The sequence below is a fragment of the Melozone crissalis genome, unplaced genomic scaffold (assembly GCF_028551555.1).
Source record: "Melozone crissalis strain CALT ecotype California unplaced genomic scaffold, PUWL_Pcris_2 ptg000188l_1, whole genome shotgun sequence".
Classification (NCBI taxonomy): Eukaryota; Metazoa; Chordata; class Aves; order Passeriformes; family Passerellidae; genus Melozone; species Melozone crissalis.
In genome coordinates this window covers 149,468-165,736 of record NW_026535953.1, presented here as the reverse complement: position 1 = coordinate 165,736, position 16,269 = coordinate 149,468, and the positions used below count along the sequence as shown (strand labels likewise).

The window sequence follows — 16,269 nt, the reverse complement described above, 5'->3', positions numbered from 1 at the left end:
GGGGATGGGGACTACATCTTTCGTTGCATCCCTTCCAATGCAGGCTGGTAGAAGTGGGAAATAAAGCTATGTTCTGTGGGAAATAAAGCCGTGCTCTAGTTTTATTGGAATCTTCAGAAAAGCTTTTATTATAAAATATTGTTTAGTCATGAAGATGAAAAATTTTTCTGTGGTCTGTGTCCTTGAGCAGCAGACATAATTTATTTAGAGCAGTCACATGTGAAAAGCTTTCTCTTTCCTTCCTCTTCCTCACATTTTTCCTTCCTTTTCTTTGAAGCTTGTATTTACAAAAGTTTTACTTATGCTTTTTTTTCCCCTTTTCCCCTCTCTTCTGTGTCATCCTTTTCTTTTTGATAGGATCCTTATCTGGGCTGAATGTAGCCCAGGAATACAAGACAATCCCCTTCAGCAGTACTTTCTCTAAGTACTTTGGCTAAAAACAGAAGCTGAAAAATATGTAAGGGAAAGACTGTTTAACTGAATCAACAAACTAAAACAAGATATAAGAATATTTAGTTGCACAGCATTCACAGAACCTTCCTATGCTTAAAGTGTATTAGATTTTCTTAGCTTTGTCTTTTATTACCTTTGTCCTCTCTTTCTGTTTTCACTCTGACTAAGCATGCTGAGATGCTCATGTAGGTATTATTGGATGGTTTTGGGTTTAGCTATTAATCCATGTGACAGTGGAGAAAATCTTGGATGGTTGCAGTGGAATAATAAATCCCAAGAATTCCAAATTTCTGGACACCCAAACTGTGCAAAGCAAACTGCTACCTTCAAGTGCAGGAACACCAGGAAATCTTATTCAGGTTTTTATTGTTCCTGCAAGAACTGCTGCAGCATTATGAGTACAAAGCCTCCTCCTTTTTCAAAGAGCTTAGCCCTCAGCTACAGTTCAGCTGAGCTCCAAGAGCTGCGTGGCAAAATAAAGAAATAAGGCACTGACCTTTTTATGGTGCAAAGTTGAATATGTGCAATCTTCTGTCTTTTTAAACCTCCCTTAAAAAAAAAAAAAACATTAATTCAAAGACTGTTCCTTTCCTAAGTCAGTAAAATCAAATTCTGGGTTAATTATTTCATGCTGATTTTAGGGATTTACTGCTGCTGTGTTGGTTGGTTGGTTTGATTTGCCTGCCTTTTTCATTAAAACAGAGTTTGTCTAATGATCACTTTGTGATATAAAGACAACTCATTTATGTTTTTTTACCTCTAATTATTTCAATTCTGTCATGGAATATTTTTATGATCAGGTAGCGAGTGATTAATTTAAGTGAAACGTTACCTCGTGGGTATCTGCTGTTACATTTATACGTCACATTTATATTTGTATTTCTTACATTTGTGTGGCTGTAGTGCCCCCCTTTGCTTTAAGGGCACAACATTATGCATTCTTCTGCTTTTTCTTTAAGGTTTGGTTTTTTAACTTCATACCATTCAAGTTTTGAAGTGACTTAAAGCAATTTATGGATTTTAGGTGGCACAAATAGCAGTGACAAAATTGGCTTTTTTAATCTGTTGCTAGGGCTAAAGGAGATAGGAGTACTATGCTGAAGCATCCTTTTTGGTTACCAGCATATTTTAATGAGCATTTCAGTGGGCCTGACTTTGAAAAGACCAGAAGCTTGCTTTTCTGCCAAAGTTTATAAAATTTAACATGTGGTTTGACATATTGCAACTTGGATATGAGCACGCAGAACTGACTAGCTGGGTGCTAAGCAGGTCATTTGCCTGCACAGCCTGTTGATTACAGGAACATGGGGCTGAAGGGCGTTTTCCAGTAACCAAAGGGCAAATCCTGTCACAGACTGAGCTGCCATCACTCTCTTGGCAATGAACATGGAATATTTACTCAGTGCTTTGTGGAACATGCACTTTTGTTTTAATCTCATTCTAACTGCATAGCGGTGGTACTGTCCTTTTAGTTTCATCCTTTAATTTTTTAATTTAATATGTTTGGTTTTCATGCCTTGTTTTAGTTTCCCGTGGCTGACTAGCTCTATTTTTGTGCTGAGTTTCTTTGCTTTATCCGGAGACTCTGACAGTTCTTCTGGATGCTAAGTGTTCCAAACTGACAGGCTGCCCATGTCATTTTAGCAACCTGCCAGTCATCCCGGAGTCTCCTTGTCGCTTCTGTTCTTGCTTCTAATCTCCTTTTTTTAGATGGTCACTCATTCAGTTAATTCTTCACCCCTTCTTCAAACAATTTTCTGCTGTGATTTTAATTTAAAAGAAAGTTGAGATCCGAAGGCTCAATGTGTGTGAGTCCATGAATGTGTTAAAAGCAATCATTTGTATTATTCCTTTCCTGAAGTGATTCTACAAAGGTATTCTGAAAAATATCTTATTCTAAAATGTATACAATATGATTTACTGAGTCACTCTAAGAGAACTCTTAGACTTTAGACTTTGAGCTTACTTTGCTGCTGATGCTTTTATTGGCATATGTATATTGCTTAAATTAATAAAGGATTGTAATTTGACTGAGACTTTAGATTGCCTGATCTGTCTACACTGGCTTCCAGTACATTACACTTTTTTGTCTACCTTATTTCTAAACTCGTCTGTGTTTTGCAGCAGCCTCTGGTTGTTCTTTTGCTTTTATTCCCTGGAATAAACACCACAGTTAGTTCTTGTTATTTTCTCCTCAGGAAGAGGGGAAATCAAGTTGCTGCTCAGTCTTTTTCATCAGCTTAAGGAGATTAAATCTTGGTAGCTCTGCGCTGCAAGCTCTCCATTTTTCCAGCAGCCTCTCTAAAACGTGTACACCAGCGTTTGGCACACAGCGTGTCATCACTCTGTTAGCCAATGACATGTATAAAATCACCTGGAGCTTGTGCCTGGGGGTGGCTCATGGTCTGTTTTGTCAGGATGACACTCGCTTCAGAACTGCTTTTTTCCAGGGAATGCTTCCTCAGTCTGTGTTACTTACTCATGGTTAAATATGTATGACTGTGGTAAAACTCATGTTGTCTGACCACAAAGTTAACAAAGAGCTCATCCGATTCTCTGTGCATGCTCTGTCCTTGTTCCCCTTTCCTGCTCCTTGCTTTCTCTAATTTCTCCCAGCTTTCAAAGCTCTCTGCAGTCTTCTTGGCTGCAGTTTTATTAATTTGTGTGTTTTTCTGGAGCTCAGCCAAATTGACTGGCAACAGGCAGCTGTCTTCTGCCTCAAGAACTTCCTCAGTTCTAATGAGGTTTTACTGGCCTGACTCAGAATGTTACCTGAAACAACACGCTGCTGTCTTGCACCTAATTACAACAGATTTTAATTATCATTGATTCTTAATTACACTGACCTACAGAAAATATGAGCCAATTATAGACTGTTGCATTGTCAGTTGCATTCCCAACTTTTATATAGATTCTTCTAGAGTGTTGATTTCCCTCATTTCAAACTGTACAATCAAACTGAGATGTAGATTCTGAAGGAGGGGGATTTATTTATTTGTTTTTATTATTTGCTCAACTTAGGGGTAGGCAAAGCCATATGCAACTACCAGGCAGGTCTGATTTTATTAAATCATATAAAATTCAGGAGTAGCTGGGATTATTGGGCAAGTTTGTGTAAGGTGTTCCAATTCTCCTCCATTCCTAGTTATCACTGTTTCATTTGTAATGTATTAAGGAATCACATTTTTCAATCATTTCATGAGTGTTTTTTTTAATATGCCTAGCGTGTATTTTCATAGAGAAAAACATGTTTCAAAATACTCTGCATCTCTCTGATAGAAATAGCTAAAATGAGTTCAAAATCTCTAAATGTTTAAAGAGAACAACATAGAATCTAAAAAAAAAGGAATATGGTCTGAAGCTTTTTATATTTCCAGCCTGTAGATTACCTATTTGTTATTGTGTTTTACCCTCCAGCACCCACCTTTTCTTAAATATTTGGTTATTCTCTCTGGTTTTGCATTTTTGATGCTATTTCATTTCTTACATAGCCAGTTCTGAGTCCTGAAAGGAGACTCCATCGCCACTGTATTAATCTCTGTGTGCTAAATGAGGTTTTATGTGTTTCCCTGTGTACTCTGTTTGTGACACTTGAATACCAGTTTTACAGGGATGCTGGGACTGTTGGAAAAGGCCATTGTTTCAGAGTGCAGTTGGATTCAGGCCAGGGATTTAACCCCATTCCCAGTGGTAAGATGGAATCCTGCTTATAAGTATGTTCTCCAGTGGCATTTGTGGTCCCACAGTGGTCTGGGGAGAGCTGCAGGGGTTGTTTTAAAGGGAAGGGTGATGTGCACAGCTGCTCCTGCCATCCTTCCTAGTGAAGAAGGGTTTTTCACTGCGAGTTTTCCAGTCTGGAGCAGATGACCTGTCGTGTTGTAGGTGACTGGTACGAGCAGCTGTACCCGCTGGTGGTCACGCTGAAGGCCTGCATGGCAGAGGTGGTGACCAGGGCCAAGCAGTCCATGGCCTTTGTCCTGCTCCAGGAACTTGCCTGTGGCTTGCCCCAGTGCCTGATGCTGACCCTGAGGAGAGACATCGTCTTCAGCCAAGCAGTAGGTTGTCTTGTGTCGCTCACTTCCTTCTCTTGCTCTAATTATAAGCATACTCTTCATGCCAGTGTTTGTGGGTTTCTTTCTCATTGGGTTTTTTTTTTTTCCTTACAATTTGATACAGCTTTTTCATTTATTTTCCATTATATTCACCTAAATAATTTATAATGTGGTAAGAAATTAAATAGGAAGTAGAAATCCATGGTACTGGCTAGGCAGCATCCAAGCCAGGGAGATTTTTTTCTCCTGGTCACCTTGGAAATAGGGAGAAGACAATTTGTTTTCAGTTTGTGGCAGTGTTTTAAGTGTTTAAATACTATTAGCATGTCTTTCCTTAGAACTGTCTTTTCTTGGCAAATAACTGAAGCTCTTTATGTCTTCTCCTGTATATCATGTTTTTTTCAGATAGATTTTTTTTCTAAACATTTCACTTAATTTCTCTCTTAAGTTGGCAGCTGCCTAGGAGATTCAGTTACATTAGATGTTGAACCACTTTCAAATCCATCAGAATTCACATGTTTAATTCACAGTCTTGCATGTTTGAAGCCTGACAAGTGAGGTTCTGGTCTTATTTATGTCAGTGTAAATAACACACAATGATACAAAACAAATTAAGCTTATCTAATATACCTTAACAGAATATTTCACTACTTTATACACCCCCAAAAAACCCATCAAAATACATTATTATGAAATCATGTACTTAGTCACTAAACAGAAATACCTATGCTGATTTCTCAAATATGTAGGTGCTACCTCTGTTGTGTATAATGATGGCAAGCCTCATTTTAACTGTTTGTCTTGTAACAGTTGAAATGTCTTGTATCTGTTTGTCTTGTAACACTCTTGCACATGTTTTAATTATCTTTACAACTCGCTGGATTGGTCTGTGGTTTTGCAATCAAATTGCACACAGGTTTACATGATCAAGGATTTTTACAACAGCTTCACACTGTTGGATTGCTGGTGCAGTATGAAGGACTCCTTAGCACATACAGTAAGTATTGCTCTTGGACAAAGTTCCTTATGTTCCCTGCCCAGAAGTTACCCAGGAAGTTCTTATTTTAACCTCAGCAAGCCTCTTATTTGGCTTGCTGAATCAAATCTTGTCCTTACAAGACAGTAGACTTGCACATAATAGCACAGCTGAAGTCATTGACACTGTGTTGTTAATTCTGCAGCAAAAGTTATTAATCTGTTTCATTCTGAGTTCCTCAGAGAACACGGCCTGCTTATTGTTCCATGCAGACCTGACCCAAAATAGCAGGTTTATAAAACTAATGCAAACGGAAGATTTAAACACTTACTGCTTTTATCAGCCTCGGCCCTGATCCCCAGTGCTGATAATGTGAAGATAGCCTGAAAACAGTTTCATAGTTTGTTATACATGCCATTATTTGATATGTATTAAAAAGGAAATTTGGAGGGAGAAATTGCCTTATGTTTCAAACTTTGAACTAGATCTATTGGAATCATTCCCTGAATCAGAGATTTTGACTAAAGTAGAGGAATTTAGCATTTGTGCAGCTTTATTATGCAGTTGCTCATTTGGAGATAGCTGTCTTCTTCATTTTACATGATGCTTGTTTTTATTCTCAAAACCTTTGTCCTCCATCAGCAGGAAAGCCTTTTGAAAACTTTCAGAATAGACAAAAATGGCTTTTCTGAGGTTATTTTATGTCTATATAGAGCAGGCTGATTTTCAGAATTGCTTAATACTCATGGTTACCATTTAGGGCACAGAATTGTCAGCAGTTCAAGAAATGAGTCTGGTTTTATGTAGGTTACTGTAATGTGGATTTAGAACTGTGATTTTTAGATGCACAGACTGGAAAATATATTGCTTTGCCCTGACCTATACAGTGACTGATCTGCCAACTCTGTTAATAGTCTCTTTAATCTTTTCATGTAGGTGAAGAAGCAGGGATGCTCGAAGACATGGCTGTGGGCATTTCAGATTTGCAGAAAGTAATGTTTAGAGTAATTGAAGCCAAGTCAGAAGATTTTTTGCCTATTATAAGTGGAAGGCGGTAAGAACTTTGTTTCTTGGAGCCCAGGAAACTGAGCTGCAGTTTTAATCTGTAGCCCATGAAACCCGTCTAATGGTTTTCTTGTTGCTGAGTTCTGTTTTATTGAAAGTGCATTGTTTTACTTTTTAGAAGGTGAGTTAGTAGGGATTCTAAAAGCCAGTAGGCTCTGGGTTACTCTCCTGATAAAAAGCTGAAGTTCCAGTTACTAATACAGATTAATCTGAGCAGCGTCTGTGTTGTGCAGAGCTGCTGGTGCATTATTCACACATGGATACTGAACCCTGGACAAGTGACAAGGCCATTGTTTACAAATGTGGTCTCTAACTGAGAAACTTTGCTTTTGAATGTCCTGAATTTGTATTTCAGCATGAGAAATGAAACTGCAGTTCCAAGAGTTAGGCCTTGATTGTTTTTAAGATGGAAACCAAAAAACTCCGATGCCACTTAGTATTAAAAACTTAGTAGTCACTTTTAAAAATGGAAGCCTTTTTTAGCTGCTGAAAATCACACAGGACATAGGCAGTCTCAGAAATCCTTGCACAAAATCACTTATCCTTTATGAATCTCACGTGAGTACTGCTGAATGTCAGGACATATACTGCAATACTCCGTTTATTTTGGCTATTTGAGGGTTAACAAGATTGGAATGGATTTTTCATCTTTATTATTATTCTAGTCTGAAGCTCCAAATAGTTTTATTTTGCAAAAATCACTTCCTTAATAGTATCATTGCTCTTAAGATGACTGTAAATTAAATTCAGCTAAAAGCAGGAACTTTTAGAAAATATATGTTTCCTCTGAAGGGGGCTTTCACCACTGATTTACTTAATTAATCTGGATGATTCACTCTCATCATATGGGCTTTCTGAGAAGGGATTGAATAAATAACAGGAAGGCTGGAATATGATAGGCAATACAATGGGAATAATTAAAATTAAAAAAATTTTAAAAATAAAATCTACAAGGTTTATGTGGAGGAGTGCCATTCCTCTTAGAGCTGTGATAAGACTGCTCCTATCAAACAGCATTGGAAGTGAACCGTAAAAAGAAAAGATGAAAAGGTGAAAATCTAGTTATTTTCTAATAATTTTTTTAGAAACCCTCCATTTTTATTTTGGTTGTTATATGGTATGGCTCAATAAATGAGAGTGAAAGACTGTAGAAATGCAAGACAGAAAAATCAAACTACAAATTCTTATCTTGAAGAGTCAGCATATTTACTTGTAATTGTTTTTTCTAGGAAAGTGCTTAAACCTGACATTCTGTGTGCACAAACAAATCAATCCAAAGTGTGTGGCACTGTCTAGCAGTGCACTGATCATCTGGTGTGGGTGGTAGATACCAGCCACCCAGGGGAGGTGAAATTCTGTTCAGGAGCTCACATGCTTTTATTAGAGGCCATTCTTTTATTAGAGGCGCTTTTGGAACATTCTTTACAGAATCACAGAATATTTTGAGTTAGAAGGGACCCATATGCATCATCAAGTGCAACTCCTGGCCTTGCACAGGGCTTCCCAAGAATCACACCCCGTGCCTGAGAGTTCAGATGCTTCTTGAACTCTGTGAGGCTTGGTGCTGTGACACTTCCCAGGGGAGCCAGTTCAACCTGCTCAACCATTCTCTGGCTGAAGAAACTTTTCCTGACATTCAAGAACCCCATCCTCACTCTTGTTTTCATTGTTGCTAGTGAACATTACATTATAGAGGTCCAGCTCCCAGCAAAGATGTTTGAGCTGCTGCCACAAGAGATTAAAGAGGGAAAGCTGCTTCGCATGTATCCAGTGCTCTTTAATGTTGGAATCAATGAGCAGCAAACACTGGCAGAGAGGTAAGGAAAAGTCACGTTGCATTTTCTGTCCAAGTACTCCATGCTGGTACAGGCTATCTCTCAGGATTAGAAACAAATCTTCTTTGTTATTTGCTCTTAGACAATCTCACATTGACTCAGTGTGTATTTTCAAAGGTATTAAAGGAAATAAACACAAGCTATGAAGCAATGTAGAACAGTGAAAAAGTCCAGATGAAGATAAGATCATAAGCAGGGCTCCGTTTCACAGAGTTGGTGCCATGTTTCTCTTGGATACAGGTGCAAAATGGATTTCTATTTCAGATGCAGAATTTTGGTTGTATGCAGTACTCTGAAATTCTCACACAAGTTTGAAAATTCAAAATTCTTACATCTTGAAGATGGGTTTGAAGAGACCAAACAAGTGATAAGCTAGAGAAATTAGTACTCCTCTGCAACAGATTGCTGGAAACTAATTAATTAGTATAAAAATAGTCATGGATTCACCAACGTATTAATTTTCTCTTCCAAGAGAAGGGTATCTGTCAGTCATGTTAAATTACCACATTTGTGCAGGGCTAAAACTGCAAAGTAGAAGTCAAGATGTCAATACAGACAGCTACTTTGTTAAAACTTCTTTTCTTTTAGCTGCTTTTATTAACAGAGCGTCCAAAATACCTAATGCTTATCTTGAGGTTGCATTTGCTCTAAGCCAAAAGCTTATAGCAAAGCTGTAGCTGGAGTAATGGAGGGAGACAGTGAAAATCCTTAACCTGGGTAATAGGCAAGAAGTTAAACACCACAGGATTTTATCTCCTGTTCACTGTAGACAGCCAAGTAAACCCAGTCTTTTAAAGAAGTCTACTAAAGAATGTCATCAGGTAGCTTTGTGAATGTTTATGGGACACTTCTCCAAGTTGAGTGGTGGTATGTGAGAAAATTTAGGCAGAAAGTTGAAATGGGAGACATAGACTGAATCTAAAGACAGTAAAATCTGGCATTTTACTGTGAAAGAGCTGGATAGCTGGTTAGAGAACTTGGAAACTTCTTGAAAATGAAAATAGGTTATTCTGATGACATAAAGAGAAAAGTGCTGAGAGGAGTGACGTGGCCAAACTCATAATGTGCAAAACCAACAAAATCAGTCATGACAGTTCTGAGTGGGACACTCAAAAAATAAGAGGTAAGACATGATGTGGTAAGCAAGAAGCAGGCTGGTGGGAGCTTACACGAGTGAGATAGGCAGGAAGGACTGAGTTATGAATAGTCTGAGGAAAAATTTGACAACATTTAGAAATAGCCTCATTACCTGGGGGCTTGTAGAGGAGTTGGTATGAAAAGATGCCTGGCTTGCAAGTGAAGTGGCAGGAAGTGTTGTTCCCAGTGGTCATTTTACATTGTGTGCAAAGAAAGCCATAGGAGAAAACAAAATAACTGCATATTTATAAATATGGATATGTACTAATATCTGCCAAGAAAATAAGTTCAATGCAGAAGCAGCTTTAATGCATGCAGTTACAGTCTGCTTTTGTCTTAATTCAAAATGCTGCTTAACTCCTAAAGTTGTACATTTGTTTTTGAGACTGAAAACACCACACACGATTTATGGCTAAAAACATGGAGGGGTTTGTGGGATAAAGAACCTGAGAATATAAAAACACTTTCGTGGCAAATTTCTAGGAAATGTTACTGTATTAGAAAAAAAATCTTTTAATTTGTTTTTTGATAGAATACACTTGAGAATGTTTCCGATTTAAAAGAAATGTTCTCATGTGACAGTGCAGCAATGGCTACTAAGGAAGTAGTTACATCTTCTCCCTGTGGCCTGTTGAAATATTTGCTTCCCTTGTTCCCAATTTAGCAGCATATTTGGTATCTTCTGATCTGTGTCCCCTTCTCTCTGAGTTTCTCACTTATCTGCCCATGCCTCTCTTCCTGTACTCCTCCATTCCCGTTTCAAATCTATTCTGAAGATGAATTTCAAAACTTTGGCCCTAATTGTCATGGGGACATTCGTGTCTTTACAATCATATCTCTTGTAGTACCGTGAGATTTAGTTTCTTGGCATGTGAAATGTGGCTGTTGTAGAAATCTTGGTCTCAGAGAGAAAGATATTTGTTTTTATAGCTACAGTTATTTTGTAGATAAGCTTCTCTTCCATCTTGTGTCACTTCCATATTATCCAGCTCTTACAGAAATTGGTATGCTTAAGCAGTAGCAGCACTAAGAGATGGAGAGTTGGTGTTCTCTGCCTGTGGTACCCAATTTTTGGAATTGGAATTCCCCCAAAGTGCCTTTCCATTTATTCACGATTTGTGAGGGGAAAAGAATAAGTGCCTTATTGCATGTTTGTAAATAGATTGCTTTGTTAATAAACTTTTGGAAGAAGTATGCATCAGCGATGATCTCGTTTCCAAAAATTAATTCCAAAGCATACAAGAACTTAACTACTGCATGTTTGACAAAATCTAATGCATTTAGCACCAAAGTTATTTCTTTATGCAAAGAAATAACTATGAAGGATAATTTATCTTTTGTTGTTGTTTGTGGGTTTTGGGTTTTTTTCATAATTTATTGTGTATTTTCATAGGTTTGGAGATACCACTTTGCAGGAAAACATTAACCAGGAAAACTTAGAGCTTCTCAAAGAATATTACAAGTTATTTACAGAAAAAATGCCTCCTGATTGTGAGTACAAAATAATGCAATGTCCAAATCGGTTTGAAAAGCTTTGAGTAGGTAGAAGGTTATAAGACAGTAATATTAGCAGAATCCCATAACTTGTTCCATAAATTTAAACATTTTGTACCTGTACATGACCCTGCTGGTCTCAGGAGTGATTTCAGGCCTTGTGCCACAGCAGAAACTACAGAGAAAATGAAACAGAGGAATGATGAACTGAACAGCTATTTTAAGTTATTAAAATAATAAGTTTGTTAATATTTCATGTAGAGGACAGTCTGTACCTACTGTATTTTTACATAAATACTTGGTGGGCAATTTCATCAGCTTCAGTCATACTCTCTGTTCTTATTCTGAAAATATGTTGAGGTTTGGTGAACCATGGAGAAATCTGCAGATCAAATACAAGCAATGAGCCACATCATCATTATATGAACGACAAGGTTTCATTGGAATAGGCCCTGTATTCCACTTCTGTAGAACTTCTGTATTATAAACATAAGCATTACAATGCTGTTACTCTGATTGCCAGAAGCAAGGACTGAAGAAAACATCTGCATCAATCGAATCCTGTTAGTTTTAATGCCCAAACTATAGTCCCAAATGTGGGAGATTTAACTGCCTGATGTTTAAATGCTATGTAAAACTTTAATACATCACATGCGTATGTATACATGTTTATCTCTTATATCAGGAGGATTTTAATTTGTTAATCATTTTGACAGAAACAAAAGCCCTTCCTAAATGATGGGCAGGATGCCCATCCATCCCCCCACAGACCTAGTATTTATTTCCAGGATGTCTACAGAGAAACTCATACAATAAGTTGGGTGATTAATTGAGGGGAATGTTGCTAAGAAAACATCCTCGAAAAACTAACCTCATGCAGGTTAGGACTAAGGTAGATCTGCTACCTCATAAATGGATTTTATTTTATAAAATACTGCATGCAGACAGTATTGGCTACTTTTCATTAACACAATTTAAACTTGTACTGCCTTCCTGAAGGATTATTAGTGAGCCACACAGTTCCTGGACTTCTTTCAGACTGTGAAGGCTTTTGAGAACTAATTGTGTCTAGTTCATCGTGTATTTTCTGGTTATTATAACTTTCTTGCTTTTTTTCTTTACCTTTAAGAACTCAGTCTCTTCTTTATACAATTTTTTGTGGAACATAAAGCATCTTTTGGTTCCACTGCCCTTCCCAGTAGCTCCCTGCCAGTATACAGAGTCAGTCTTTTGCCTTGGAGAAATGTGCCTTTTAAACCAGCCCCCTGGGAAAAAAGGGAAGCTCTCAAACTTGTTCATTTGTGGCAGGACTTAATCCCACTCCTGTTCCCCCTCGTCTGGAAGACAAACCTCCATACAAGGCTGGCAGCAACCCTGGTGCTGGGGCCACGTGAGAGGCATTCAATATTGATGGCTTTTTGATGGTTTTGTCCCACCTATCCAGATAATTTCCTATAATGCCAAATCTGTGCTACAAAATCAATGCAGGACTGTGTTCCCAAAGCTGTCAGTTCCAAACAGTGCTCAAAAAGCCCAACAGAATTTGAGCATTTGCAGCCCTATTTGCCAGGCTGTTGGATCCACCCTTGGTAGCCTCCCTGGCCTGCTGCCTCATTCATATATTCCCTTTCAAAGAATTCAATTTCCCACTCCCTGAAAGGTATTGCCACCTTCGCTGTTAGTTTTCCTCTTGTGTCTGTATTTCTCCTTGGCAATAATAGTCTTGCTTGTAACTAAGCATCCACTGACTTTCTGTCTTTAGGATGAACATACACTTCGTCATTTACCCATTTGTTAACTTCTTAAATTCTTTTAGCAGAAACTGAAAATAAGAGCATGTTTCCAGCAAGGTTCCTACCAAAAATGCTGACCAAATATAGCTCAAAATGGTACTGCTTTTATAGAAATACTAAGACAGTAAGGGTCCAAAAACGTAAGATAGTTGTTTAGTAGTACGTAAGTACCTGAAAACAAAAAGGCTGTTTGGTATTTCCAGGCTTCTCCCCCTTATCAGCCTGATTTGGTGGTTTGGTACTGTGGGGGACCCAAGGAGTTTAGGCCATCGATCATTTCCAGTCAAGGTGCAACCCCTTTGGCAGTACTGTGAATTAGGAGACTCTTGCTGTACCTGTGCTGAAGTCATCCCTCTGAGATGTCACGTTTTCTGCTGTGACCCAAAGGAAAGCTACTGGGAGCAATAGAATGTTTAGTGATACATTTGCATCATCTCAAAGCATCTTTGCCATTTTGTGCTCTCTGTTTTAAAGAAACAGATGCACCCATAAGTGTAATAGTCTAGCAGAGTGTGATGTGGTTTTATGTGCTCTACATTATCTAATGTACAATCAGAGCTTGTGATACAGAGGTAAAACAATCCACATTAAAATTATTGCAAAACAGATTCTGGATGTACGTTTTCCTCCCTTTTTCTTTTTTTCTTGTTTGTTTGTGAGTTTTTTTAGACAGCACAGTATGACTGGAGCAACTTAGTTCTTTTTGAATAGATTTAAAGTACTTCTTCCTATGAATCATGGATAAGGGAAACTACAGAATTTATTAGATGTAAAAGGTAAAAGCCTGTTGATGAGAGGGATCATTCCAACTTGGATCACGTTAGGAGAATGGATATTGACCTTCATTAATACTTCCCTCATTTTTTTTCTTCCAATTGAGTATAAGTTTTTGGGCTTGGGTTTGGGGCTTGGGTTGTGGGGTTTTTTCCCCTCACTGGATGGATAATTTACTTTCTCTGCTTGAAGAAATCCATTGATCAATTTAGTTTCACTTTGTTCCACTTGATTCTGGCCCCTTTATTTGGTGATAACTATGATTTAAATTCTTTTTACTTTGCCACCATGAGAAGAAATAATTTCAAAAAACAGATTCTGCATGTTTTTATTGATTTTCAGAACTAGCAAGGATAAATGCAACATTAGAAAAATCCCTCCTCTATATACATATGAAACAGAGGGGGAAATTAAATTGCCTACTCTTGAATTTTTGCTGGAGATGTAGGATAAATTAAACTTCAACTTAAATTCCATACCCAGAACAAGCAGGTAAATTTTTGGATTTTAAGCAAACTTGAAATTATTTTCTACTTCAAAATAAAGCCCCACTTAATTTCAGGAGAAATATACTTTGTTACTTTTTAGAGGGGATACTAAGTGCTGTTTAACCCTTATCTTACATTATAGAAAAATCTAAGGCATATTTTAAAACAAAAACTAGATGTTTCAATTTGAAAACAAAACCCTAATTTTTTACTTTAATTTTAAAAAATAATCATCCCATCAAAGCAGGTTGTAATACACTCAGTTTTTTTTTTATTTTTCTGATTTCTTTTGAATGTCTGTAATAGCTGATGAACAGAACTACAGCAGAGATTTGGTTTTGTTTTTCACCATCCATTTATAAGATAAAGGTTGAAGATACTTCAAATTTCCACGTGAAGATCTTAGGGAGGACAAGGCAATACTCAAAAGACATAAGGTTTGCTTATTCCTTAAATATTTAGCTGGTAATTTCTATCCTGTGTTCCAAAACAAGGCTGTAAATAATAGACCTGTTCTTTACCATGAGCATTCTTTAGTCGGGACAATCATATCACCAACCTTATCAAAATGAGCAACTTTTTTCGTCCTTTTTTCCCAGGTTTACCACATTTTCAAGAACAAAATGATTTAAAGGGATTGCTAGAAAGTCTTCATCAAAATATCCAGGCCAAAAAGAGAAAGAATGTAGAAATCATGTGGCTGGCTGCAACGGTGAGCTCTCTTGTTTCAAAGAAATTGATGAACTAACCATAAACTCATTTTCATAAGCTTGCTGACTTTGTAACTGCAATGGATTTTAAGGAAATGACTGGAAAACTCACTGGTTAAAGGAGGCAGATGTGCTGTAATAGTTTTTTGCAGACAATTTCTTTTTCTCACTTTTTAAACTGGTAGAACCTGCTAGAATTTGAGTGATTTGTTTGATATCCATTCTTTGATAATATAAAATTACTCAAAATAATTTTTTAGTGTCCTTGAGGTATGATGTGGGACACGATTGCTTGGTTCCCTTACTTTAACTTTCTGAAATGTGTATTTCTGGTCCTAGTGATCTACACACTGTTATTCTATATTCCATTTATTTATTGAAAAAGATGTAAGAAGAAAACTTTGTCAGTGCAGTAGCTGTGCAATATCACTTTTTTATTGCAGTGGAAGTACAAGATTCCACATATGAGCCCATCACTCATCCAGAATAATTACCTGGGATTTTTTTACTTTATTTTATAAATGATTTTTTAATATTTTAAAATTTTTTTAGGACTCATTCACATCGAATAGCCCCAATGAATCGGGGGCTTCCAAAGATACTAGTGCAAAGAGAATTAATCTCTTCAATGAAACAGTTCTTTCACATAATTATTTAAGCAGATTATCATATAGTACTTGTTTTAAATCCCAGTGCAACTGTTCAAATTTTTAAACAGATTTAACTTTTAAAATTTTCAATTATATGATGGAAGAAACACTCATAGGTTCTCCTTCACTATCCTGTACCTCTTTGGATTCTAAGTAAGATTCCCTTAATTGGTTCCCTAAATTAAACTTTTGAGATTGTCCTCACCATGGTATCACAAAGAACTTAAAGGCTCTAAGTATTTTCTGATTTTTATAGAATTTAATAGTATTTATTGTTTAATAGAATTTCTAAGAATGCAATTAGCATTAGATGAAGAAACACTTATTTGCTGGACTGACACTGGTCATGTTTCAGTTCATGTTCCAGTTCATCCTGCGAGCTCTCCCATGATAGCCAATGCGGGAAGTTTCTTTTTGTGATTCCTGCTGTAGTTTATTGCCTTGCTGCATTCTCACAAACATTTTGAGGTTTTGTACCATTACAGCTGTGATTCCCCAGGGATAGGTGTAAGCAAAGTATTACCTTTTCTCAGGACAGGTTATATCTGGGAAATGGTAGATTTGGGCACAGAAGCTCTCCTTCAATTTTTCTTTTTCTAGTAAAATATCATTTGAAACAATAGTATAAACTAATGGAATGATACAACCACAGATTGATTCCTAAGAGGAGGAATCATCCTCCAAAATGTCATGTTTCCTTTATGTGTTATAACTTTTTCAAAGTATAAGTGAAAGTAGACAATCCATGGCAGCAATTTGTTAAACTTTATTAATTGTGAGCCATACATTGAACAGTTCACCTGTTGAAAATAAAAACTATGTAAGTTAGATGTGTCTGACTC

General features: G+C 37.1%; 1 protein-coding gene across 1 annotated transcript in view; it reads left to right on the top strand.

The window, feature by feature from the left end:
- Nucleotides 1-16,269, top strand: part of LOC128949027 (inositol polyphosphate 4-phosphatase type II-like) — an 81,761-nt gene that overhangs the window by 40,643 nt on the left and 24,849 nt on the right. The window contains exons 8-13 of the mRNA XM_054293825.1: nt 4,336-4,507; nt 5,378-5,502; nt 6,418-6,535; nt 8,223-8,363; nt 10,912-11,009; nt 14,667-14,779. Of these exons, the coding sequence (XP_054149800.1) occupies nt 4,336-4,507; nt 5,378-5,502; nt 6,418-6,535; nt 8,223-8,363; nt 10,912-11,009; nt 14,667-14,779 (767 nt within the window). The remainder of the gene's footprint in view (nt 1-4,335; nt 4,508-5,377; nt 5,503-6,417; nt 6,536-8,222; nt 8,364-10,911; nt 11,010-14,666; nt 14,780-16,269) is intronic.